The sequence below is a fragment of the Mauremys mutica genome, chromosome 5, assembly GCF_020497125.1.
Source record: "Mauremys mutica isolate MM-2020 ecotype Southern chromosome 5, ASM2049712v1, whole genome shotgun sequence".
Lineage (NCBI taxonomy): Eukaryota > Metazoa > Chordata > Testudines > Geoemydidae > Mauremys > Mauremys mutica.
In genome coordinates this window covers 66,040,410-66,067,325 of record NC_059076.1, presented here as the reverse complement: position 1 = coordinate 66,067,325, position 26,916 = coordinate 66,040,410, and the positions used below count along the sequence as shown (strand labels likewise).

The 26,916-nt window shown below is 40.3% G+C and overlaps 1 protein-coding gene across 1 annotated transcript in view; it reads left to right on the top strand.

Annotated features, from left to right (window-relative positions):
* PDGFC (platelet derived growth factor C) overlaps nt 1-26,916 on the top strand; it is a 224,169-nt gene that overhangs the window by 101,607 nt on the left and 95,646 nt on the right. The window contains exon 2 of the mRNA XM_045019907.1: nt 24,189-24,384. Coding sequence (XP_044875842.1) covers nt 24,189-24,384 — 196 coding nt within the window. The remainder of the gene's footprint in view (nt 1-24,188; nt 24,385-26,916) is intronic.

Below are 26,916 nucleotides of genomic sequence, written 5' to 3'. Positions count from 1 at the left end.
TATTTTTATATTGGGAAAAGATTATGCCCTCTTCAAGCCTCATAATTAAAAATGGCTAAAATGTTTTTCTTCAAACTTTCCCAAACAGTTGACTTTTGGGCAGAGACCAGTTCTGGAAAATATCAGCTTGAAAGATGAATGTTTTCAGAAAGGTATGAGTGATTGAAAACAGAGTTAGAAAGGAAAGATTTAAGTAACCTTAATCATATATGCCTGGTCTACACTACGAGTTTATGTCGAATTTAGCAGCGTTAAATCAAATTAACCCTGCACCCGTCCACACAACAAAGCCCTTTACTTTGATATAGAGGGCTCTTAAAATCGATTTCTGTACTTCTTCCCGACGAGGGGAGTAGCGCCAAAATCAACATTGCCATTTCGAATTAGGGTTAGTTTGGCCACAATTCAACGGTATTGGCCTCCGGGAACTATCCCACAGTGCACCATTGTGACCACTCTAGACAGCAATCTGAACTCGGATGCACTGGTCAGGTAGACAGGAAAAGTCCCATGAACTTTCGAATTTCATTTCCTGTTTGTCCAGCGTGGAGAGCTGATCAGCACAGGTGACCATCCAGAGCTCATCAGCACAGGTAACCATGCAGTCTGAGAATTGAAAAAGAGCTCCAGGGGGTACTGGATCTGCTCACTGTATGGGGAGAGGATTCCGTACTAGAAGAACAACGTTCCAAAAGACGAAATGCCAAAATATTTGACAAAATCTCCAAGGGCATGATGGAGAGAGGCCACAATAGGGACTTACTACAGTGCCACGTGAAAGTTAAGGAGCTCAGACAAGCCTACCAGAAAACCAAAGAAGCAAACGGAAGTTCCGGGTCAGAGCCGCAGACATGCTGCTTCTACGCTGAGCTGCATGCAATTCTAGGGGGGGCCGCCACCACTACCCCACCTCTGACTGTGGATTCCGAGGAGGGGTAATCTCAGCCATGGCTGAGGATTCTGCGGATGGGGAAAATGATGATGATGAGGAGGAGGACGACGAGCTTGCGGAGAGCACACAGCACTCCGTTCTCACCAACAGCCAGGATCTTTTTCTCAGCCTGACTGAAATACCCTCTGTCCAAGCCCTGCTGCCAGAGCTCCAGCAGTGATTTAAAGGGCCTGGGGCTCCCCGCAGCGGCTGGAGCACCGGGCCCTTTAAATCACCGCTGGGGAAGCCAGTCCAGTCCGGCATGGTGTACCAGACCAAACCCGATATAATGCAGTGTCACCTATAAGGTGGTGAGATTTTTTGGCTCCCGAGGATCGCGTTATATCTGGGTAGAGGTATATTTGGGGGGAAGGGGCAGAGGTTGGAAGAACAAGTAGCCTATTCAAGCAAAATCTGTTTTTTCATCTGTTTGTGTCATAGATATGTTGTCTTTCAATCATCATTCCTCTGCTGTTTGTCCTTCTATATTGAAAAAGGGCCCTCTGAAAACTACTGTTTCATTTTGGGACAGTTTAGGGATTTTCTCTCTCTGTCTCTCTCTGTCTCTCACCCATCCTCCCAAGCATTTCAGTAACCCAAGACTTAATGTATTTTCTATTATACTTTAGAAAACAGAATCTACTTGTATATTGGACAATGTTTTTAAACTTGGTTGCCGAAACCTAGGCAGTTAAATCCATATTTAAGCATAGCGAAACAAGGGCTAAGAGCAAAGAGCTGGGTGGTGTGCTGTCAAAAGCCTGCATTGATAAGTAGGTGGCTGCTACATTGGGAACCACCACCCCTCTCACATGTACACACACGAAAAATTGGTGGCTTCATTTATTAAGTCTGAAAGAGATTAATATGTCAAACCCAAGTGTGATAGGGTGGATTACAGTTTTTTGACTAGCTATAGATGAAATAACAGCAGGCATAGCTATTTAGGCAAACAAGAAATAAGTAAATGTTTACATAAATGCTTGTAAAGTATATTGCTAAGTTTCACGGTTCTCTACTATCAAAGCCAATACGAAGTCAGTGGAAATACTTGTGGGTAAAATTACTAGTGGAAAGTGTTTGTCTGACCTCATGAAAAGTTCCATGCAGTGTCACCCAGCAGAATAATCTATTTAGAGTATACTGTCAAAAACAATGTTGTTCCATTATTCTGTCCAATGCCATTTTAAACACCACATGCAAGAGAATAGTCAAAGAATTTCAGTGAAACCAGATCGGGGGAAGTGAGTGTTCATACAGGTCTAAAATATGCTGAGTCATGAAAACAGATTTTACAAGAATGTCATTTATTCATCCTGTCTGCTTTCACAGCAGCCCAAAACATGCACTATATTTATTAGCACTAAAAATATTTTAACAACTACATTTCTTAAAAAAAAAATAAAAAAAAATCACTGATACTAGCTTTGCACTCAGGAATCCTTGCCACTATAGTCAAGTTCAGAGTGGACTCAGGCAACATTTGGCATCCGGCACTTCATATTTCTTTCCAGCAGCTAGGCTTTGATGTGCAGATAATACCTTACTTTAATGTGGCTTAATTGAAGCTTCAACTTTAAACAGCTGCTTTTATTTTTTTATTATGCAAGATTTTCCTAAAATTGACTCAGACTACAGTATTTGGAAAATAAAAAGAAATTAATTTGGTTCAAATCTGAACAGGAACTGAATATAATAATTGTTTTGGATCAATCTCACACTTTTTGAAGTATTCTTGAATAATTATTTTCCATACCGTGCCATGGTGGACTATGTAAACCAAATGAGAGGCCATAAAATTTTACTAGACATTTGGGGTATTGCTAGAAGTATGCAGTGATGAACTAAGTAGGTCTGAAAATTATTTACTTTCTTTTCCTCTTCAACCACCAAATACTCAAGATATTTATGTGTAGCTCTTATAGGTGTTTTATTGCTGCCTAATTCAAAAGCCCTGTTAATTAGGGTGCTGGATTAAATTGTGAATGTATTTATTTTTGTTTAAACACGATAAGGTCACCAGCCTGAGGGCCTGTTGTTCCCACTTTTTGTTTCCATTTGAACTAACATCATGTTCCTCTGTTGGTGTTTAAACCACTGATATATGCCTCCTTAAATGTTCAGCATATGAAGTTGCAAATTAAATGTGGATATGGTGTTGATGAAAGATATCCTTCTCCTCTGAATGACTTGTTGCCGTGCCACACAAAACTTTGTCTTAATAGTACAAATCAAAATTACAGTTCATTGGTGGTGGAGAGATACTGATGTTCTGTTTACAATAAATAGTGATACCTTTATAATATTAGTTCATAGTTTAGTAGAAAAAAAAATCCATCACACGATTACTGTTACCTTAAAATAAAGGTCACTCTGAATATATTGATTTCAGGCCTATGAAAACATCATGCAATTGTGAGACTGGTTTCCTTTCTAAACTTCAGGCACATGTAATGTGGCATGATGAGCTTTGAATCCTACTGGCCTGATTCACTATTGTGTTACACCAAGTTTATGTCAGTGTCGCTCCCATGAAATCAGTGGGCCAGATCCCCATGCTCAGGTGGCAGAAAGGGGCTATAAAGCTGCCTTAAATAGGCAGCTGAGGATTTTGCTAATGGTGGGGTGTTGCCAAGGATGTGATGAGACAAGGAGGGCATCTGCCTGGAACATGCTGCACACCAGTTCTCCTCAGCTAGCATAATGCTCCGTAAAGGACTATTACAACTGACATAGGATGGAGCATCTGTGAGGCTGCTCTAACTTATTCTGGTGGACAAATCACACCCCAGCAACTACGGTGAGAAAGGAAGTATAGAAGTGGTGAACCAGATGCCTTTGGGTCCTAACCTGAGCTCAGTTTAGCTGGATTCAAGTATTTGGCATTAATTTAGAGAGAAACAGTGGTGAATCAGACCTCTTCACTATAATAGCGGCTTCTTTGCTCAGAGAAATTATATGACCTAAGACTAATGCATGGCCTGACTGAGCTTGCAATGCTTACTTGTACCCAAGAGTTGTAAAGGAATTGGCGAAGAAGCTCTTTGACACATTAATGTTGATTTTTCACAAATCTTAGAATCGTGGGAAAGTTCAAGAACTCTGGGGAAAAAAGTTAATGTAATTGTCTTTAAAAAGGGTAATAGGGATAACCTGGGTAACTATAGGACAGTTATCCTGACATTGAACTTGAGCAATATCAAAGGAAGGCTGATGCTGGGTGCAATCAGTAAAGAATTAAAGGAAGTATAATTAATGCAAATTCACGTGGTTTTATGAGTAATAGGTCTTGTCAAATTAACTTAATGTTTTTCATATGATTACAATTTTGGTTGATAAATGTAATTGTTGATTTCATAAACTTGTATTTTTGTAAGGCATTTGACTTAGTTCCACATGACATTTTGATTTAAAAAAACCCTAAAATCACAAAATATGTAGCCCATATTCAGTGGATTAAAAACTGGTTAATTGAATATCTCAAAAAGTAATTGTAAATAGGGAAACATCTTCTAGAGGGGATGTTTCTAGGAGGTCCTGCAGTGATCTTTTCTTGGTCCAGTGCTATTCAATGATCACAAAGTAAATATAAAGTCATTGCTGGTAAAGTTTCCAGATGACACACATTTGTGGAGATAAGTAAGGAGAGGTCAGCTCTGGTGAGATGGGTTCATTTGAACAACATTTGAATATAGATGCCAGGTCTATCTCAGGACAAATAACATAGGTCACACTTTCCAAGATATAGTCCTCCATCCTGCAAGCAGTGGCTCTGAAAAGGACTCAGGGGTCACAGTGGATAACCAACTGAAGATGAGCTGTCAGTGTGATGCTGTGTCTCAGAAAGCTAATGTAATCCTTAGGTTTATAAATGGGAATATTGAGTAGGATTAAGGAGGTGGTATTACCTCTTTCTATATCACACTAGTGAAACCATTTGTTAAATACTCTGCCCAGTTCTGGTGTGCACATTTAAAAAAAGATGTTGAGAAATTGGAAAGGGTTCAGAAAAGAGATACATGAGTGACTTGAGGGCTGGAAATCCTATTTTAGTGTTTGAGACCTTGGAGTTAATGTAATTCAAGAGCATGTTAAAAGGTGACTTGATAATGGATTCAAAGTACCTACATAGGGAGATTTTGGATAATAAAGGGATCTTTAGTCTCAGGCCTGGTCTACACTACGCGTTTAAACCGAATTTAGCAGCGTTAAACCGAATTAACCCTGCACCCGTCCACACAACGATGCCCTTTATATCGATATAAAGGGCTCTTTAAACCGATTTCTGTACTTCTCCCCGATGAGGAGAGTAGCACTGAAATCGGTATTGTCATGTCGGATTAGGGTTAGTATGGCTGCAATTTGACGGTATTGGCCTCCGGGCGGTATCCCACAGTGCACCATTGTGACCACTCTGGAAAGCAATCTGAACTCAGATGCACTGGCCAGGTTGACAGGAAAAGCCCCGCGAACTTTTGAATTTCATTTCCTGTTTGCCCAGCGTGGAGCTCTGATCAGCAAGGGTGGCGATGCAGTCCCAAATCCAAAAAGAGCTCCAGTATGGACCGTACGGGAGATACTGGATCTGATTGCTGTATGGGGAGACAAATCTGTTCTATCAGAGCTCTGTTACAGAAAATGAAATGCCAAAGCATTTGAAAAAATCTCCAGGCTATGATAGACAGAGGCCACAGCAGGGACTCAGCACAGTGCTGCGTGACAAGCGTAACAGAAAGCCAAAGAATCAAATGGACGCTCATGGAGGGAGGGAGGGGGGGACTGAGGACTCTAGCTATCCCACAGTCCCCGCAGTCTCCGAAAAGCATTTGCATTCTTGGCTGAGCTCCCAATGCCTGAAGGGTCAAAAACATTGTCCGTGGTGGTTCAGGGTATATCTCGTCAATTTACACACACACACACCCCCCCGTGAAAGAAAAGGGGAAAAAATAGTTTCTCGCCTTTTTTCAATGTCACCATATGTCTACTGCATGCTGCTGGTAGACGCGGTGCTGCGGCGCTGAATAGCAGCATCCCCTCCCCTTCCTTTCCTGATGGCAGATGGTGCAAAATGGTGGAAAACCGTCCTCATCATCCCATGAGTGCTCCTGGCTGGCCTCAATGAGGTCGGCCGGGGGCGCCTGGGTAAAAATGGGAATGACTCCTGGTCATTCCTGGCAGATGGTACAAAATGCTTGGTAACCGTCCTCATCATAGCAGCTGGAGGCTGAGCTCCATCAGCCCCCCACCCCTTTCATGTCTAAAGAAAAGATTCTGTACTTCCTGGACTATCATAACAGCTGGAGGCTGCCTCCCCCTCATTTTATCTCGCTAAAAAGTTAGTGTTTCTTATTCCTGCATTCTTTATTACTTCATCACACAAATGGAGGGACACTGCCACGGTAGCCCAGGAGGGTTGAGGGAGGAGGGAAGCAATGGGTGGGGTTGTTGCTGGGGGAGGAGGGATGCAACGGGTGGGGTTGTTGCAGGGGCACCCCCTAGAATGGCATGCGGCTCATCATTTCTGCGGGATCTCTGGGGCTCTGACACGGAGCGGCTGTGCTCTCTGGTTCTCTAGTACACTTGCCCCATATTCTAGGCAGGACTGACTCTATTTTTAGACAAAACATAAAGACGGGAATGACCTGGGGAGTCATTCCCATTTTTGTCCATGCGCCCCTGGCTGACCTCAGCGAGGCCAGCCGGGAGCACCCATGACAGCAGCAGACGGTACAAAAGGATTGATAACCGTCATCGCCAATTTCCAATTGCAAATGGTGCAAAATGACTGATAACCATCATCTCATCGCCAATTTACAATGGCAGATGGTGCAATAGGGATGGTAACCATCTCTGCTACCTTGCAAAGGCAAATGAATGCTGCTGTGTAGTACTGCAGTACCGCCTCTGTCAGCAGTATCCAGTACACATACGATGATAGTGACAAAAGGCAAAACAGGCTCCATGGTTGCCATGCTATGGCGTCTGCCAGGGCAATCCAGGGGAAAAAGGGCGTGAAATGATTGTCTGCCATTGCTTTCACGGAGGAAGGATTGAGTGACGACATTTACCTAGAATCACCCGCGACACTGTTTTTGCACCATCATTCATTGGGATCTCAACCCAGAATTCTAATGGGCGGGGGAGACTGCGGGAACTATGGGATAGCTACAGGATAACTACCCACAGTGCAACACTCCGGAAATCGACGCTAGCTTCGGTACATGGACGCACACCGCCGAATTAATGTGCTTAGTGTGGCCGCGTGCACTCGACTTTATACAATCTGTTTTAAAAAACCGGTTTCTGTAAAATTGGAATAATCCCATTGTGTAGATATACCCACACAGACAAAGACATTACAAGATCCACTGGCTAGAAACCAGAGTTAAACAACTTTAGGCTAGAAATAAGGTGAACATTTTAAAGGGTAAAGTTAATTAACCTTTGGGACAATTTACCTAGTGATGTGGTGATTTTCCATCACTTTAAGTCTTTAAATCAAGATTGAATGTATTTCCAAAAGAAACACTCCAGCTCAACCAGATATTATGGTCTTGATGCAGAAAGTACTGGGTGAAATTCTGTATTGTGTTCTACAGTAGTTCAGTCTAGGTCAGTGGTTCCCAAACCTTGGGGGTTCGCAAAATGTTACAAGGGTTCTAGGAAAAAAAATCCGTAATGATGGAAGAAAAAGTGTTTGAGCGCCAAACTGGCACCAAGGTCATTGTAGCCAATATAGCGGCGGTAACGTCCCTCAGTTAGTTGATACTCAGTCATTCTCTGTGGCGTGCTGTTTTGCTTCAGTGAGACATGAGTGAATCTTCTCATTTATTAGTTTGTTTGTTTGTTAGCGTTCTCAGTATGTTTTTATTTGAACTGTTGTACACCCAATAATGGACAAGTGGCTGAAAACGGAAAGTATAAAGACATGAGAAAATGAACATTTGACATCAGCTAGTGTTTCGTCAGGTCCAAAGTGTGGAAGATCTAAGTCAAATGATTATGATGGTCAGGGAAAGTCGCTTATGAAGAAAAGAAAATATGACAATGATTATATAAAATATGGCTTTACATGCATTGGTGATCAAGAGTGTCCAAAACCACAGTGTATAATTTGTGGTGATGTTCTAGCAAACAGCAGCCTCAAACCTTCTCCTTCGGCGCCACATAGAAACTAGGCACCCTGCACAAATTGACAAGCCTGTTGATTTTTTCAAGCGAAAATTAGCTGAGTGGAAAAGTGACATTACCAGTTTTGTATCCAAACCAAGTACTGATAACAAAAATGCACTTGAAGCTTCATACCAAGTGAGCTACCAAGTACCAAAAGCATCAGAAGCCCATACTATAGCAGAGAGTTTGATTGGTCCATGTGTCAAAGACGTAGTTCATTGCATGCTCAGAGAAAAGGCTGCAAAAATGATTGACATAGTACCTTTGTCCAACAATGCATTGTTGTGAAGAATTAATGACATATCAAGTAATGTAGAGACCACAATTGTACACAGAGTGAAAAATAGCCCATAGTATGCTATACAGTTCGATGAATCAACTGATGTTGCTAATCTATCTGTTTTGCTAGTGTTTGTACATTATGTGAATGAAGGTATGGTTGAAGAAAACTTGTTTTGCCAACCATTGAAAGAACATACAAATGGAGAAGATATCTTCAATCTGACTAATGCATATTTTCAAGAAAAGGAAATAGATTGGTCTCGTTGCCTAGGCATTTGCACTGATGGGGCCACATCAATGACTGTGAAGTATACCGAATTTGTAGCTTGAACAAAAAAGGTTGCATCAAACATCTCTTGGACTCATTGCAGTATCCATAGACAAGCCCTTGCGGCAAAACATGTGCCTGAGGAAGTGCTAAGACAATGCAGTGAAATTGGTGAATTTCATAAAATCATGGCCTACAGATGCCAGAATATTTCACGTATTTTGTGAAGAAATGGGTAGTGTACACATATTTCGGTTGACTCATACCGAAGTTAGATGGCTCTCCTGGGACAAAATCCTTGTGCTTGTTTGAGCTTAGAATGGAAATCTTAGGTTTTTTTCAACAGCCACCCTTTCCCCACCTTGCCAGCTGTATGGAAAATCATGTCTGGCTCCAGAGCCTAGCTTATTTAGCAGACATTTTCTTGAGGACTAATTACTTAAATTTATCTCTTCAAGGCCTCAATATAACAGTTTTCAATGTGCAAGACCGAGCTGAATCTATGATATAGAAGTTGCAGTTCTGGGAAAGGTGTTTGGAAAGCAATCAGAGTGTTTCAGTACTCTTCATGATTTCCTTGCAGATCATAAACTTCGGTTGGATCAGTGCACTAAAACCAATATAACTACACACCTAAAAGGATTTTGCACAATGTTCAGAGAATACTTTCCAGCTATGGCAGGTGGTGATGACTGGATTCGCAACTCCTTTGATGATACCACTTTCTCAATGTAGATATTGAGTACTGAGGAAAAAGAGAAATTGATTGAGATCTCCTGTGAGTATGAACTGAAAAGGAGTTTCTGAAGTCTGTCATTGATCATCTTTTAGCTGAGTTTAAGAAATGAGTACTCCCTGCTGGCAGAAAAAGCGACTACACTTTTGTTACCATTTTCAACAACATACTTATGCGAGAAAGCATTTTCCTCATATGCACATCTGAAAACCAAATACAGAAGCAGACTCAATGCTGAACCAGACCTGAGACTTTATCTTTCTCCAGTGGTTCCGGACTTCCAAGAGCTATACAGATCAAAGTAAGCGCATCCATCACACTGAGGAGATTTAAACTTCAACACTTCTTTTCAGAAATGAAAAGGGAGGTGGATATTTTTTGCTGTTTTTAAAATTAAATAGGCCGCTGGTTTAGAACAATAAGATGAGTATAATTATGCTAGCATCTGGCTAAATCCCTTTCTTACTTTTGGTAAATATGTGGATTATTTTGTCTCTATTTGGCAGTGTTGTATAGATCAGTTTGTAAAGCACTCTGATGTCCTTTGGGATAAAATGAGCTATATAAATATACATTCATATGGTCTTGTCCAATATATTGAGGAGAAAATTACTTTTGACCCAAGGATTTTATGCATAGAAGCAAGAGGATTGATAACCCTTGTACTTTCCCCCTAGCTAGTGTAGCCATAGATGTTACACATAGAAGAGGATAAAGACTTGGGTGTATTAGTTGATTGCAGGAGATGGCTATGAGACTATGGCTGCAAAAAAAGCAAATGCAATTCTGGGACGTATCGGGTTATTTCCAGTAGCAATATGGGAGTATTAATACCATTATACAAGACACTGGTAAGATCTGATCCGGAACAGTTCGTACAATTCTGGTCATGTATATTCAAGAACGATGAAATCAGACTGCATTCGTGAGATATCAGAATGTCCTAAGAGATTCCTAAGAGATGGAGGGTGTTGTTGAGATTAATGTGATCTAGATTCCATTCCTGGCTATGCCAAAGACATCCTGTCTAACTTTAGACAAGATATCATGTAATCCTTTCTTGCCTCAACTCCCCATCTGTAAAATGGGGTTAATCATACTTCCTTTGTCTGTTTTATCTATTTAGACTGTAAATTCTTTAAGACAAAGTCTCTGTGTGTGGATGCGTGTAATGCGGTACCTAACACAATAGGTTCCAATATTGATTGTAGCCATTAAGCACTGTCCTAATACAATGTTAAATAATAATAGAGTGGTTGTAATTTTACAATGGACATTTTTTCATTGAAAGGCCTATTATTCACATATGCATTTTTCATGATTTTGGGGGGATTGTACAAATGTTTTTCATTAAATGTTATTAACATTTTTCATTTATTTTATTTTAAGCTGACATTTCATTTTTTAAATATTTATTACTCTGAAAACAAGAAAAAGGAAACGTGGAAAGATGTTAGTTAAAACATGAAATTTTTCACCAAAATATTTGGAAAAAACAAACAAACACAAAATTACATCTTTTTTTTTCCAATTTTTATTTATTTTTTTGCTCATCTATAAGAAGTCATAAGATGGGAAATAAATCCCATTCACGATATCCTCTTGAAAACTCATTTCTCTTTTGTTGTCAGACTCATCCAGTGGGCTCTTGTTTCTACACTGCAACTGGGAGTGAACCTTCCAGCCCAAGCAGATAGATTCATGCCAGCAGGACTCCTGCTAGTATGCTGTGTGGACTTTGCAGCGCTGTGGGATGCTCAGGCTAGTCACCTGAGCTTGGACTCAGTGGGTAGGGTGAGTGTGAGCTCGACTGGCTAGGCCAAGCCTCTGCAGGTGCTGCAAAGTCCACACTGCTAAAAATAGCATGCTAGCCCTGCAAGTTTGAGTGTGTTTCCTTGGGCTGGGAGGCTTGCACTTTCCCAGTATCCTCTCCTAGTGAGTACATGTGCTTCATGTTGTTTTTCTCCAAAATCTATGGGTATTTGCATTTTTCCAAGGTGAATCTCATTTTATTGTTATCTGCTCATATTTTTAATCACTCCTTTGTGTCATTGTTCTGACTTTTATGACTCTACTCGGTTTAATATTGTCTTTGAGTTTCATTAATATGCTGTTTACTCTTGGTACCAGTTCATTAATAAAAATGTTAAATAAAACTGAACCTCCTGCTGATCTCTGTGATCTCCCACATCCTGCAACTAGACATGTTGCTTTTTATCATTAGCCTTTGTTTACAGTCTCTTAACTAGTTTTCAGTGCACATGATGGTGTACTTATTCAAGCCACTTTGAGTTAATGCAAGCTCTGTGTGCTGAGTGTCTAAAGGGCCTGGGTTCTTTCTCACCATTATTGAAATAAGACATGAGAAGCTGCAACAAAATTATATAGGACATGAATTCTAAATGGTTTCAGTTTCCAAGCATCATAAAAGGGAAAAAATGATGTAAGGAGATACATAATTAGGGAAAATACTGTTGATGATCTCTCATGCTGATGATGAATGAGGGTCAGGTGTCCATGCTGATTGCCCTATATCTGTCTGCTGTCCTTGACACCACTGATCACCCATCTGCAAATTTGTGGAGGAGTAGATGTCTTTTTTTCTTTCTGAGACATGGCAAAGAACACTGCTGGGTAATTTCACCTCTCATTCAGGAATCTACAGGTTTCCATTCTGTCTCGCCTTTGTTCCACTGGTATATTGGGCCAATAGGAAGTTTAGCAAGGAAATATTCATTATGGTGCTTTCAGTGTGTGGATGGCACTCACCTTTTATATCTCTTCCTCATTCAGCCTAGCTGATGCAGTTGAACAATTTAGTCAATATCTAATAATGAGACAGGTGCACCGACAAGCACTAGTTAGGTGAGACTCAGTCCAAATTAGACTGAGGAAGTACTCTTTGAATGGAGGAACTGACATCAAAATCTAGGGGCGGGGTATGTTTTGCTTCTTTGACAGGGAGTGTATGCCCACTTTTCATAACAAAGGTTCACAGCCTGCTAATATCTGTAGAACCACAACTACTTCTTGATGCTTTATTCCATATGCATTTGGCCAGAAGACTGTAGTCCATAGTTTTGGATGTGGACCATGCTATAATTATCCACACCTTTGTCACGCTGAGATCAGGTTATTGCAATGTGTTCTATCTTGTAGGCTACCCCCCTAGAAACAATTCAGAAACTTTAGCTCGCAGAAAATGTGACTGCCCATTAACTTTGTGGAGTGCCTCTCTCTGAGAACACACATCACATTTGCCCTTTGACTTGTAATAATCTCAAATCCATTTCCAGTGTGATTCAAGATACGATTTTTGACCAATAAAATTCTATACCGTTTGAGAGCTCCTTACCTGAAAAACCACACCTTTTCTCTTGTGATACCTCAGCAGGGGAGATCAAGTCAATCAGTCAAACTAAGAGTCCCATAGTTTAAATGGAAGGGATCACTCAGAGTAAGGGCTCTTGACTTGAATTTTTTCACCTGTCCCCCTTGATTTGATACAGCTCACGTCTGCTGACTTTAAGGGCACAGACATGTTGGCTTATAACTAAGGGAGAGTTCTCTTAATTTTGATTGGCTGATTGGGCAAGGACCAATTAATGACTTACTTTTGGTAAAATATTATAAATATGTTTATTGTACATGCACCCAAAAATTGTGAGTATACTTTTAAAATATCAAACTGTATATACTCGATCATAAGCCGGTTCGTTTATAAGCCAACCCCCCCAAGATGGGTAAGTAAAAATTGAATTTTTTTATAACCCATTCATAAACTGACCCTATAATTCAGGCGTCAGCAAACTTTGGCTCCCGGGCCATCGGGATAAGCCGCTGGTGGGCCGAGATGGTTTGTTTACCTTGAACGTCCGCAGGCACGGAGGTAAACCTAAGTAAACAAAGTGTCCTGGCACACCAGCTGCTTACCCTGACGGGCCGGGACAGCAACTGGTGGGTAAATTTTTTGGGGGGGAGAAGCTGGGGGTCGGGGAGTAAGCCCTGTGGCCACCCCCCACATGACTCCACCCCTAGCCCGGGACCCCCACGCTCTCCCCATCCCATTTCTTCCCACCTTATCTGGAGAGGGCCAGGGAAGGATGTTTCTGGTCTGGCTGGAGCCGCTCCAGCAGGCTGAGCAGCATAGCCACAGCCTGCTCTGGCAGGCCAGACCAGGTGGCGCAGCCATAGCTTGTTCCAGCGGGCTGGGCTGGGCAGCACGGCCGCAGCATGCTCCAGCAGTCCAGGTGGTGTGGCCACAGCCTGCTCTGGGGGGCGGGGCCAAGCGGCATGGCTGCAGCCTGCCAGCCCCGGAGCTGCAGCTGCTTCAGAGGCTGCGGGGAGAGCACCGTGGCCAGAAGCCTCTTCCTTTCTGGCTCTGCTGGTTGTGCTGCCTCTCCTTTCTCCCTCTGTTGGCGGGAAGGGCTGTGTCCCACCTCTCCCTCTCTATTTTTTTACTAAAAAAAATTTGGCTTATGAACGAGTATATACGGTAATTAACATAGTTGTATATGATACTTTAGGACCTCTACAATGTGCTGCTGGGTGATGAGATAATATAGCTATGGCTTTTAACTCAGTATTTGCATTATTAGCATTGTAAACAATTTGTTTCTGTTAGTACTGCTCTTTGGAGGATGACATTCATGTATTCACTAATTCAGAATTCATATATGCTGTTTCCAAAAGTCTCTTTGATGAATCTGTCATTAAGAATTAATTAAAGGAAAAGAGTTCGAAGTGCCATAGAGCTGTTGTGACTAAACAGAGCTGTTTTTCATCAGTAAGGAAAAAAAGGTATTACTAAACAGATTGGCCTTCCAATTATAGTATTGTAAAACTCTTTAATATTTTATATGTTCATGTGGTGAGCATATTTTCAAGCTGTTAAATATTTCCCATCATGCTGATTACAGGATTGTTGGTTGAAAAAAACCTAAGGTTGATGGTGTACCAGATTTTTATTACAAAATCCTCCTCCTATAAATATTTGAGTTTAATAAAATCTGACTGAATTTCTGACCCCATTGAAATCAATGAGAGTTTTGCTATACACTGCATTGGGGCCAGGATTTCACCCGATATTAAACCAATAGCAACACATCCACTTATTCTGGTATTGCCACAAGTACTGTACCTCATCTGACATCTGTCAAAAGAAATCCCTAAACTCGGCTAAAGTGAAATACGTATCTAATGGAAAAAATGTTGAGACATTCCAGATCAAGATGACTTTCCAAAAGAATTTGGTCTGAAATCAAATCTTATAGAGTTTACTTTTATTGCAAAAATTCTTAACATACATGTTATGAAAACTCCTTGCTTAATTTCCCTCCTCTCCTTTGAGGAGTATCCAGAGTGCTGGACTGTGGCCTGGCAGAACATACAAGGGTTGTAAACTTTGTGCTTGTTCTGTTTCTTTATACAACTTAGAATCAAAGGAAAGTTATCAGTGTATCTAGTAATGATTATGACCCACGTCTCCAGCGTAGGATGCATCCACATAGCAGACTAGAAACTTCACTGGGCTCTGCTGCTGGGGTTTTTGCTTGATCATTCTCTTGGGAAGGTGATTTTCCCTTCCCTATCTGGGTCCTGCTACCAAAACCCATGGATCTTTTAGATCTCTGTGCATCACAGAGTGGATGCCAGACATCCTGTGCTTTTACACTCACTCCTATCTCTCCCTAGTCCCCTCTGGGTCCCTGAGAGTGTGGCTCCTTAAGGAGCCAGGCTGCTGAGTGCTTCCCCCCATCTGCCCATCTGCCCCCCATCTGCCCCAGAACCTCTCTCCAGAGCAATTCTACAGCATGGAGGGAGAGGGTACAAAAGTTATTCCTGACTCCAGGTGGGATTTTCAAAAGCACTTAAGTGCTCAAGTTCCATTGACTTTCATTGGGACTTGTGCACCTAACTCGCACCCTCTGTCATTAACTTGATGTGGATTTCCCATGACAAGCTGCCTTCTAGAGGTGCAGATTCCAGTCCCACAGAAGGGATTCTGTAGAATCCAGAAGGAACATGCCACAGAGGTAGTATTCCCTCTGCCTGCACCTTGCAGCATGGGATCCACAGGTATTTCATCCTCTCACTCCAGGGAGATATTATTTCAGTCTGTATTTCAAACCTCCAATGGTCAGTTTGTGAAAACATTAATGATTTTAAATGTTAATATTCCCTTCTCAGTTTCCTACCAAAGTCCAAGGCTCTAAACCAGAGTTCTACTTCACCTCAGCCCTGGTTCTTATAAGGGACTGCTAGATAGATCCCAGTGTATTGGAGACAACCGAAATAAGAGTGTTGTTTACCTGTAAATTATATTTTTGAATCACAGATATCCCAGTTTGTAGTCACCTTCTCTGATATTTTAGTTATGCCATTGTTAGAAATTTAGTTAATTTTTAGGGGTTCTATTACTCTTAGTACATTTTTAAGTGATCATTGCCTTATTTTGTTTCATTTAGGAATAGGAACTTTCACTAACTAATTATTATGGCTCCTCAATGTTCTTATCACTTCCTACTGCTATGGCTGCTTCAACATTCAGGATAAATGACGGTTGAGGATTTCCTTTGCATTTGGGCTGCTTTGCACCCTACTATTAGATAAAGCAGCCCTACAGCTGGTGTACCCAACCATTGGAGGATCACCCCAACATAGTGGGATCCTTGTGTGCTGTTAAGTTATTGCTCCTCTTATGCTGGGAACACAGGGCATGGCCAGAGCTTTCCTGAGCTCAGGCAATCATCAGTTGCAGCAGCAATCCTTTGAGGTCGTTGGTAGATGGTGTAATTTTGAGCAGCATTCGTACTGCTGTGTTTATGCTTGAGGACTGACTCAGTCCACATTGGCACCAGGTTCAGGGGAGTGCAAAAATGGCCTAAAGCCATTGTTTCAACATCCCCTCCTGAGTTGCACTTGCATTCCTTGGCTGTGATTGACAATGTTCTGCCTTTAATGCACAAGCTTTTGGCACAGTTCACCCCTGGCAATCTCCTCTAGTCTCCTATTAAATCCCATTTGCCCCACTCAGGCATTTTGGAGCTGCTCAGCCGGTCTGCTCCTTTTCCACCCTTATTTCTAAAACACGTGGCCAGAGCTGAGAGCCTATAACCCTTCAGGCTCTTGTACCTTGCAATGCTTAACACATGAGCACACCTCTGATTGATATACTCTGCTCCTTGTTCTGGCAATATGTTTTTAAGCAGAGTGGGAGGTTCTTCCTGGATTGACTGAGAGAGAGGAGCCAGTTGGCAGTAAGCGGGTATGCAATGCTCCCACCCAGCTACAATAAAAGAGTAAGATGAGGAACAGGGGAAGAGCCAGAGAAGGTAAAGAAGAAATGGGGGATAAATAAAAAAGCCAAATCTCTTTCCAGTCCTGTATAAACTCTATCCAACTCTCTGGAAGTTTCCCCTCAACCCACTTATTGTAACTTGACAACTGACAGGCTTGGTTTATCTGAGAAGCAGGTACCTCATTTATTTTTATTTTATTTTATTGTTCTAGCTCCATTGACAGCTAGAATGTCTTTCTTTACCGAACATTTTTACTCATCACATGTGAACTGTAATGTAAGGTTCTGAGTGCTGAGCTTCTGACATTCTTTTAGACTAGGGAAAAATTCTTGAATCATTTGTTTTGGAAAAAAATAAATTGATAAAGCACTTTCAGACTGTCAAAAAGGTCAAATTTCAGGGTTTTATTTGTGAACCTCATTAAGGTAATACGTTCAGGAGAAATACCTTTATCCAGAGGTAAAGCATTGTGTGGAACTGGAATAGGCTACCAAAGGGAGCAATAGAGGTTATAACCATAAATGTATTCACATGATCACTTAAAGAAGAAACCCTGAAAACATCTGGATGGACCTACAGGCATTAAATGGATAGACAACTTTCTAAGAGTGCTTCTAAGCGTTTTTTTTTTCTGTATATTTAATATAAACAGGATATGCTATGTTCTTCTCTAAATACATACAGATTGAACTGTTGCATAACCTTTAAGTTTTATAGGTTGTAGCTATGCCTATGTATATATTAGTATTTATAACCTTTTCATCAATTTAATTTAATTAAGATTTTTAATTAGGAAGTGAGTTTACCATATTCTTGTGGTTGTCTGATTTTTAGATACATTTCTCAGGATGAAAATAATTGGAGGGTCATCTGTAGATTTCACATATGCAGTTGTATAAAAGGGTATAGATAACACAAAACCCAGAAAGCAAGCATGCATCAGACTCGTAGCTGTCTAACTCAGAAAATCCATGCAACCATACCAGATATCTAAGGTAACTATCTACTGTAAAGTAGCTCTAATGACATTTTGCTTGGTCAGTACTTGGATGGGAAATGTCAAAGGAAAACCCCACTCGTTTAAAAAAGCATTTCAAATAATTCAGAAAGAAGCCACTGAAGAGCACTCCAGAACAGTTTTAATTTAGACTAGCTGAAATTACATACCTATGTAAAGTTAATTCCTATCCAGAATTGTGTTGGGGCATAAAACTTACCCACTCCAGGAAGCAGGTCAGATTTGCTTTGCAGTAAATGAAACATGGGATGAGATAAGGTACATTCTCGTGATTCCTGACACTGCTTTCAGTGACCTGCATTCCACTATGTGAAAAATCCCAAAGAAGTTTAATTTTGAAGTGCATCAGGTGTTCCCACAGTTATATACACTTCCACTTATTTGACCACCTGTACAAACAATCACAAGATGTGTACAGTATATATAGTATCTGAATTCAGAAGGTATATTGTCAATTTAGATGATTACACATACAAAGAGACTGGCTCAGTAGCAGAGTTTGAGCTTAAAAAGGGCCAGGCTGAATTTGTGACCAATTCTTGAGTTTGCCCTCCCATTGCACAGAATCCTTCCTCTCCATCTGTGCTGCTGCACCTTTGGATTTCAGTCTGAATGTTCACGATTCTCCTCAGTGATGTTCACATTCTTAATTATTTTACCTGGCCAAAAAGCTTGTCATGTCATCCCCATATAAAAATATTGATTTTGATGAAGTCATGTACTTGCTTTCAGTCTTCTGGCTGTAATATGTGAGATGATAAAGCCTTTTGATTTCTGATGAGGTTAATTTAAATGTTACCTGTTAATAATTTTCCAGTGTCTGTAGTTCCTCAGTCTCTGGCACTGAAGATGCTTTGTTTCAAGGGTTCAGCTTCAGATGACAACAAAATTGATCAGACTGTACCCCAAATTGGGACCAAAACAGTCTAATATGGGCATGGAAGAGAGGATGCGTCCTTTGAGGCATAGGACTCCTTCCTCTGAGGAAAATCCTACTGTCCAGAGACCTGGTACAAGTATAGGGTTGCCAATTTTGGTTGGACATATTCCTTGAGATTTCATCACATGACATGATCTTTAATTAAAGATTAATCTTTAATTCCTGGAGACTCCAGGGCAATCCTGGAAGGTTGGCAACCCTAGACAAGTAGAAGTGGTATCTGGGTAACTAAGAGTGTTGTATTTCCAGCCCTGCTTGCCATTCAAAGACAACAGGGGAAGCATGGGGGTAGCAGTGTGACATTGGGCTCAGTATTGTTAAACTACCGGTCAAAGCGGAGAGGGTGGGAGTACACCAAATAGAGTCAAGCTACTTAATGAGGAGGGAAAGAGAAAAGTTTGCTCAGTCCTTTCTCCTTTTCTTCCCTCCCACCCAGCCTGTCAAGGACCCATTTTTTTGTCTTCCATTTCTCATCTTTTGTCACCCCTCTAGTTAATTTGTGGTCAGTTTGACCTTGAAGGCGTTAATCTGTTTGGTATAAAACCAGGCATCGCACCCAACTCCCCAAAAGGTATTTATCCAGATGTCTTCTCACACAGGCTTCTCATGTCTTAAGAAATGTTTACTGTATGTCTTAGTCATTATCTGTTTTTAACAATTGCATAGGGGTAAACCTATTACTTTTTTCTCTAGATCTTCCTTTTGAAAATAGATTCACATTACAAAAAGGAGGAAATAAATTAGATAAAAAATCCTTTGTTTCTCTTTTAAAAATTTTGAAGAGTTGTGTTGTCAGTCAAAATAATTTAAAAAAAATTAATGAAAATTTCAAGTAAAAATCATGGCAATGAACAGCTGCAGCTTGCAGCCCTCCTCCATCCAGGTGAATGGTGTTGGAAGTAATCCTTTTGGCATGCTAAATACTTCATTTCTACTATTTCCTATTCCTGACCAGAAGTGTTTGCCTGAACAGGCAGCTTATTGTTTGTTTTGTTTTTAAGTTTTAAGAGACAGAACTCACATTTATAAGAATTATCTCTTGTACCATTAATTCTATTGAAGGTATATCACCTATTAATCCAGAGTTATTTTTATTCTGTCACACGCTATACAATGAAAGAATGAGAGATTCCTTTACATTTTAGCTTGGCATTATTTTCCAGGCAGTGCTGAACATATACAGAACGATGCTATTCCTGTCCCCTGGATGTCTAAAAGTCTCTTTTACATAGCCCAAATGAGAGTATTTGAAATTCATAAAGGATTAATGATTAACACTTAAATAATTGTCAATGTTAAAGGTAAAGCATGGTTAGCTTTACTCTCAGCTTGTTTTATCTACAGGAAGTGTACCTTGTGGGCAGTGCAGTAAAGAATTTTCTAGATCAATTTTAACAATCTCTTAAATGAATCTGCCCTCACAGTGGCACTCCCAAAGTACAAGCTCCTCCCTTTCGTTCTTTCCTCCGACCCTGCTCTCCCTGTCCCCACATCTGATTTTGATTTACTTAATTTTTACCTTATAGAGGAATCATGGCACTTACTTTAAAACAGGGTTTCTCAAACAGGGGTCGCCACTTGTGTAGGGAAAGCCCCTGGTGGGCTGGGCCGGTGTTTTTACCTGCCCCATCCGCAGGTCCAGCCGATCACGGAAGTGGTGGCCAGGACATCCCTCAGCCTGCGCCACTTCCAGCAGCTCCCATTGGCCCGGAGCAGTGAGCCATGGCCAGTGGGAGCCGCGATCGGCCAGACCTGCGGAAGGGGCAGGTAAACACACTGGCCCGGCCCGCCAGGGGCTTTCCCTACACAAGCGGCAACCCCTGTTTGAGAAACCCTGTTTTATTGGACCAACTTCTGTTGGTGAAAGAGACAAGCTTTTAGGCTTACATAGAGCTCTTCTTCAGGTCTGCTGTTTTGAAACCTAGAGCCCCATTGGGGGAAGAGACTTACTGTACCTTGAAATAGACAGGATTGTGCTTGTCCAGTTAGTGGTTTGAGCTTTAGTTTACAGACCCAATGGCTTATCTGGTTCCTGGTCTGATTATTCATGTCCATTTTACCTATTCAGTTAAGGGGTCAATATAGTATAGTGCTTTCAGAATGTTTGGAATCCTGTTATTTTCTGTGGTGGACATTCTACCTTGATAAATGTTTAAATTAGGTGATTAGTATCTGGTGTTACATTAAAGGAAACTGCTGCTAGCCTATTTCTCAGAATGGAACATCCTGTAACAAACAGCAAGTTTGTGATGTTATTGCCTAATAACCAGTGAAAATGACATCACCACATATTCACAGACCCCTTAGGCTTAGTTATCTCAGTTTTTCTCTGCACAGTATTCTTTGATCCTACCAAATTTCTTTCACCACTGATCTACAGCTATGTCCATCCCATTCTGAAACCACCAATGTGTTTTCCATTTTTCTTACATTTTTCCACCCACACACACGCAAACGAACATGTGTTGTCAGCCACCTTGTCTGTTATTTCCCTCTGACTAAAACAGTAGGATGCCTCAGCTGCTTCAGTGCCTGCTGTTCCTTAAACTGGTTGTTAGAAGAGGTTCATTGAAACTTACTGCCCACGTTGTCCAAAGCTGCTCTTATTTTTTTTAATTGAAAAGCAGATGGAGCATAATAGAGAATTAATGTAAATAACTTGGAAGTTATGCAGATGGTAACCATGAACTCAGCTAAATTGGATCACTCCCTTTTAAATCCTGATTTTGATTGATTTATCCCTAAAATAACTAGGATATGATATCTCCTCCCTGTGAAGCAACTTTAATACTTTTGGCTCAAATCCAATGTGAAAGGTGCTAAATATCCTTAGTTGTATTCCTGTGACATTGTTCTTCACACCCACTTTGCTCAAAAGAGGTTTCAGAAATGAATCTGCATGAACAGCCAGTTAGTCTTGCTAGAAGAGACTATTTTTTCAGACTCTGGTTGGCATGCATTTCTGTACAGTGAATGAGAAGGAATACTACACCATATCTAAAGACAAATAGCAAGCTTTATTCTCCAGTGACAGCAATTTACTTGCCTTTGTAGTCACATAAAATATTACTCTTGAAAGAGAAGAAATTCTACCATGTAAGAGCAAATATTTAAAACGGAACAAGCAATGCGCAAGAGAAGCTGATGTGTTCATAGAACAAGGCTATATGCTAAAGCAAATATATTTTTACATTGTAAACAGATTATGAGTTCAAGGAAATGGAGGTGCTGAAACGTCCGTTGACTAAATTACCCCATAGTTTTTCTTCGGTCCCTTTTTGGTGAATTTGCTGTAATCTTTTGATGAGCCAATACTTTTCACTCCTAACCTGCAGCATTCTTTAGAGGATAATCTTGAGTATAGAAAAGAAGGGAGAGGCACCATAGTTTTCTCAGGATATACACGTGTACTGTAAAACTTAGTATTAATGGCAGTTTTGTGCACATTTTAAAGGAAAATGAATCTCTAAATATGATATCAAAAAGTGTGGTGCTTGATATAGTGACATGAATGCCACAGTAGCAAGGTTGAGACATAGGCAAAAAGTAGGCCTTTACGTACTTTGAAAATAGCACTCTCATATAATCTCTGGTAATGTCATCTTTATTACTGTTGGCTCCAGTGTTTAGTGTGGAAATCTCAGTTTATACCTTATTGAAGAAATGCTCTGTGACTCAGCCAACAAAAAAGCAGACAAAAAGTCTAAATTAGGACATTCCTCATTGCATTTTGTTTCTTTTTTATTATTATAGGCTGTGCTATTTTAGTTGTACACAAGACTGACAGTCATCTGCAAATTGTGTGTGGATGTTCAGTAAAACCACAGTTTTCTTTATCAGTTTTATGCGAGTAGCAATTCAACTTGAAAGAGAATTTACTATTCTTGTACCATAAATAAAAGGCTTTAGTCCTTCAGACTTTAAATTATATTTAATTACAGATTAATTCATCTGAAATTGTAATGCTATTACTGTACTCTCTTCCCTCTGAAATACATTAATTCTAGCTGCTAAAATTTAGCTTGGATCTAAAAGAAGGATTACAATTACATTGTAATTTTCTTCACTATAAACCAAAGGGTAAACATTTTACTATGAAATACATAATTGAAAATATGTATTAGCATTTTTAAATAAAAATAAAATATAATAGGATAAATAGTGAATTGTAAGAGAATTTTGTTTCCAGAGGAATAGTAATAAATAATTTTCATAAAACAGTGTGGCACAGTATAAAACTACAAGAAAAATTTAGTTACTATAATGATCAGTATGTGCACCACTCCCCTCTACTGGGTGGGATGTCATACTTGCTTATGTGTGTGATTTTTGTCATCCTCTAATCAGTGGCTAGTTCACAGAGGATGGAAATCCTACTACTATAGCTAATGAAATTTCTTCTTTATCTGAGGTGTTGGGGACTCCGTTTTTGGGGCTACATGACTCGTATCCCATAAAATTAAAAATCTATCCAGTTTTGTCAGCATCTGTTCGCAGTTACTAACTTGTTACAAACTAATGCCTAACTACTGAATATGAATTTATGTGAATTTCAGATCCTTAGGAATAAGATTTGCCTTAATAGTGCGTGTGTACATCACCACTCTCCAGTTAAATAATTTTTTTTCTTCCTATGTTTCCTTATAGTAGTTAGTTCCCAGCTTGAAGTAGGTAGTCTTTGCAGTAGGGTCCTGTTGCTGTATGCTTTAAAGGGCAAAGATAGTTGGTGGTTTATTCATTTCATGGTTAGAATGCTGTCTTATGATAAGCCAAGCATTTGAGTTTCCAGAGCTTTATGATAGGCTGACACCTGTTGAGAGTTTGAGGCAATGACCCTCTACGAGGAGGGTTCACCATCATTTAAGGGTAATATGCTGCTCTAAATGCATTCATAAATGCCTTGCTTCACACATTTAGGAACTTCCTAAAACTATGACCCAGAATCTTCCCTGTGTTTGGGCAGCCCTAAAGCCAGCTTAGTCAGCTGTAGGAGGAAACCACCAGTTTAGGGATAACCTCTGTTGGGGTGGAGTCAGTATAACTGCTCCAACATCATCCTTTTTTCTGTTGTAGGCATACTCAGGGCTTTCCTAAACTTCAGTGAGCTCTTGTTGTTGTAATGGCCTATAGGGGCCATTGCAACCTGAACAGTTTAAATAGTCCTTGTGGCTGCTTTAATTTTTGCCAGGGTACTGTTCTGGCACACAGCTTGCCTGGGACAAGGGGAGCACCCACTGCAGATGTCCCGCTCCTGAGTTTCACTGTGGTCTCCTCAACCACACCTGAGGATCTGGGTCTGAGCATTTTACTTAGAAACCAAAAAAGAAATATGTATTTTCTTCTGCAGTCTACTATGTTGTTTTTATATAAATCTTCCTAGACTCAGCAATCCTTGCCAACTGCACCCCCCCCCAAATAAAAAACTCAACCACCACCAACAACAACAAAAAAAGCTTTTGATTGTGCAGGAAACAAACTGCTGCAGAAAAATAATAAAGACTTAACTATATCTGGTTTTGTGTATGTCTCTCTATTATAGGAGTACAAGATCCCCAGCATGAGAAGATTATTACTGTGTCTACTAATGGAAGTATTCACAGTCCCAAGTTCCCACACGCTTACCCACGCAACACTGTACTGGTATGGAGATTAGTAGCAGTGGAGGAGAATGTATGGATACAGCTTACTTTTGATGAAAGATTTGGGCTCGAGGACCCAGAAGATGACATATGCAAGTAAGTTACTTAGTTGATATACAACTTGAAGAGGGGATGGTGACAGCTATGTTGACACTATCAAGTTTGCCAAAACACAGCACTTGCACAGTAATAAAATGTACCTTAGTAATATGTTGATTTCAGATTGATCTCAGAAAAGTATCTACACTTACAGTAAAAAGCTTCCCCCCTTCATTTAACATATAAGCTATAGAATTATGCTGACATTAAAACGTTCAAACTCTTAGACTCTCAAAAGCAAACAGGCAGCTTTCGAAATCCAGAACGACATCCCTAACCTCAACCAAAAAATATATATAGTCATATCTGGGAGGAATAAAGCTTCTGTTTAGCAGTGCAGTGCAACACTACACAGTTTAATGCAGGAAGTAAAGAAGAAAGTATCTCCAGTTGGTTCTGCAGAGGAAATTTGCGTAGGCATATTACCTCAGATGGAATTCTGATCAAGGCATTAGAATGTAACACCCTTATTCTAATAAAAGTACCATATAATCTTCTAATATTCACAAATGGTCAGGATCTCATTTCTGTATGAAAAATGGCATGTGAAGATACAGTGCCCCTTGACATAGACTCAGAGACTTTAAGGTCAGAAGGGACTATCATGATCATCTAGTCTGACCTCCTGCACATTGCAGGCCACAGAACCTCACCCATCCACTCTGGCTGAGTTATTGAAGTCCTCAAATCATGGTTTAAAGACATTATAGAGAATTCACCGATTATGCTGGTTTAAATGTGCAAGTGACCCTTGCTCCATGCTGCAGAGGAAGGTGAAAAGCCCCCATGTCTCTGCCAATCTGACTTGGGTGGAAATGCTTTCCCGACCCCAAATATGGTGATCAGTTAGACCATGAGCATGTGGGCAAGATCTACCAGGCAGATACCTGGGTAAAGAATTCTCTGTAGTAACTCAGAACCCTACCCATCTAGTGTCCTGTCTCTAGCCATTGGGGATTTTTGCTACTGGCAGTCACTGATGGGCCACATGCCATTGTAGGCAGTCCCATCATATAATCTCCATAAATGTATCAAGCTGTCTTGAAGCCAGTTAAGTTTTTGCCCCCACTGCTCCCCTTGGAAGGCTGTTCCAGAACTTCATTCTTCTGATGGTTAGAAACATTCGCCTAATTTCAAGCCTAAACTTGTTGATGGCCAGTTTATATCCATTTGTACTTGTGTCCAAATTGGTATTTAATTTAAATAACTCCTCTCCTTCCCTGGTATTTATCCCTGATGTATTTATAAAGAGCAATCATATCTCCCGTCAGCCTTCTTTTGGTTAGGCTAAACAAGCCAAGCCATGGCACTGGTTTCATAATCATTCAGTGAGAATTGTTTCATCTACTGGATCACCAACACAGCTTTCTACAGGAACAATGTTTTACTGAGTATGTTTAGCAGCCTGATGCTGGTGAAGGCTTGTTCACAGAGAGACTTAGTACACAGCAAGTTGAGTAGTAAATTTACAGTGCGCTAAGTCACTCAGTCACCATGTGGACCCTGGTACCACACACTAAAAGTTCTATAATACACTTTGGCTGTAGGTTCATCGAAGTGGACTGTGGAAATTTTAGTGTGTGGTAGCAGGGTCCACACAGCCAGTTAGTGTGCAGCAGGCTAAAGTGCACTGTAGATTTACACCTCAGCTTGGTGTGTTCTTAATCGCCAGGTAGACGAAGCTCCTAATTCGTGAGATAGACAAGATTGCAATGCAGTGGGTTATGGTGCAAAACAACAACAAAAAAAGGCATATATGGATAATGATACTTCAACTGGGTTATTATTTCACCTGAGCAAAATATTGAATATGTCGTTGCATTTACGTGTTCATAGACAGAGATTTATCAAATAGCTCCTTCTTACTGTGAGCTGTTTACCCTGTGTACTCATTTAATTTGATGCTTTCTTTTAATCTCTCTTGATTTTGTGACTTGTTTTATTTATGTCTTCTTTACCAGTATTTTGTTACAAAATTTAAATTGTAAATGAGGATATTTTGCACTCATCTTAATTTTGTTTTCTTTGCTTGTTTTTTCTCCTTTCCATAACTAATATACAAATGTACACCTCTGAAGGGAGTAATTCTTTCCTCTTATTGCAGCCTTATCAGACATACTATGTACTGTACAGCATGTGTTTGCTGAAATGTGTGCACTCCCTTTGCACAATATTTTATACATACATATTTCCAAGTGAAAACTTAGCTTGCTTTTTCTTTTATTTGCATATGGCAGAGTGAAGTGACAAGTGAAAGAAAATCCAAGTAAGGTGCTTCATTTGTCCACTTGCAAAGAAAAAGTAAGACAAGTTGAAATGTTCTTTTAAGTATTTAACGTGCCAGCTACTGAGCAATATTTTTCTGGGAGTACACTTATTCTGAGTAAACAGTTATTGATTGCAAACAGATATTAGTGGTGAAATTTAAAAAATCCCAAAGCAAAAGATGCATTCACAAAAATACTTACAATCATTGCATGCTCAAATTTGTGCATGCTAGGGATGTTGATTAATCACAGTTAACTCGTG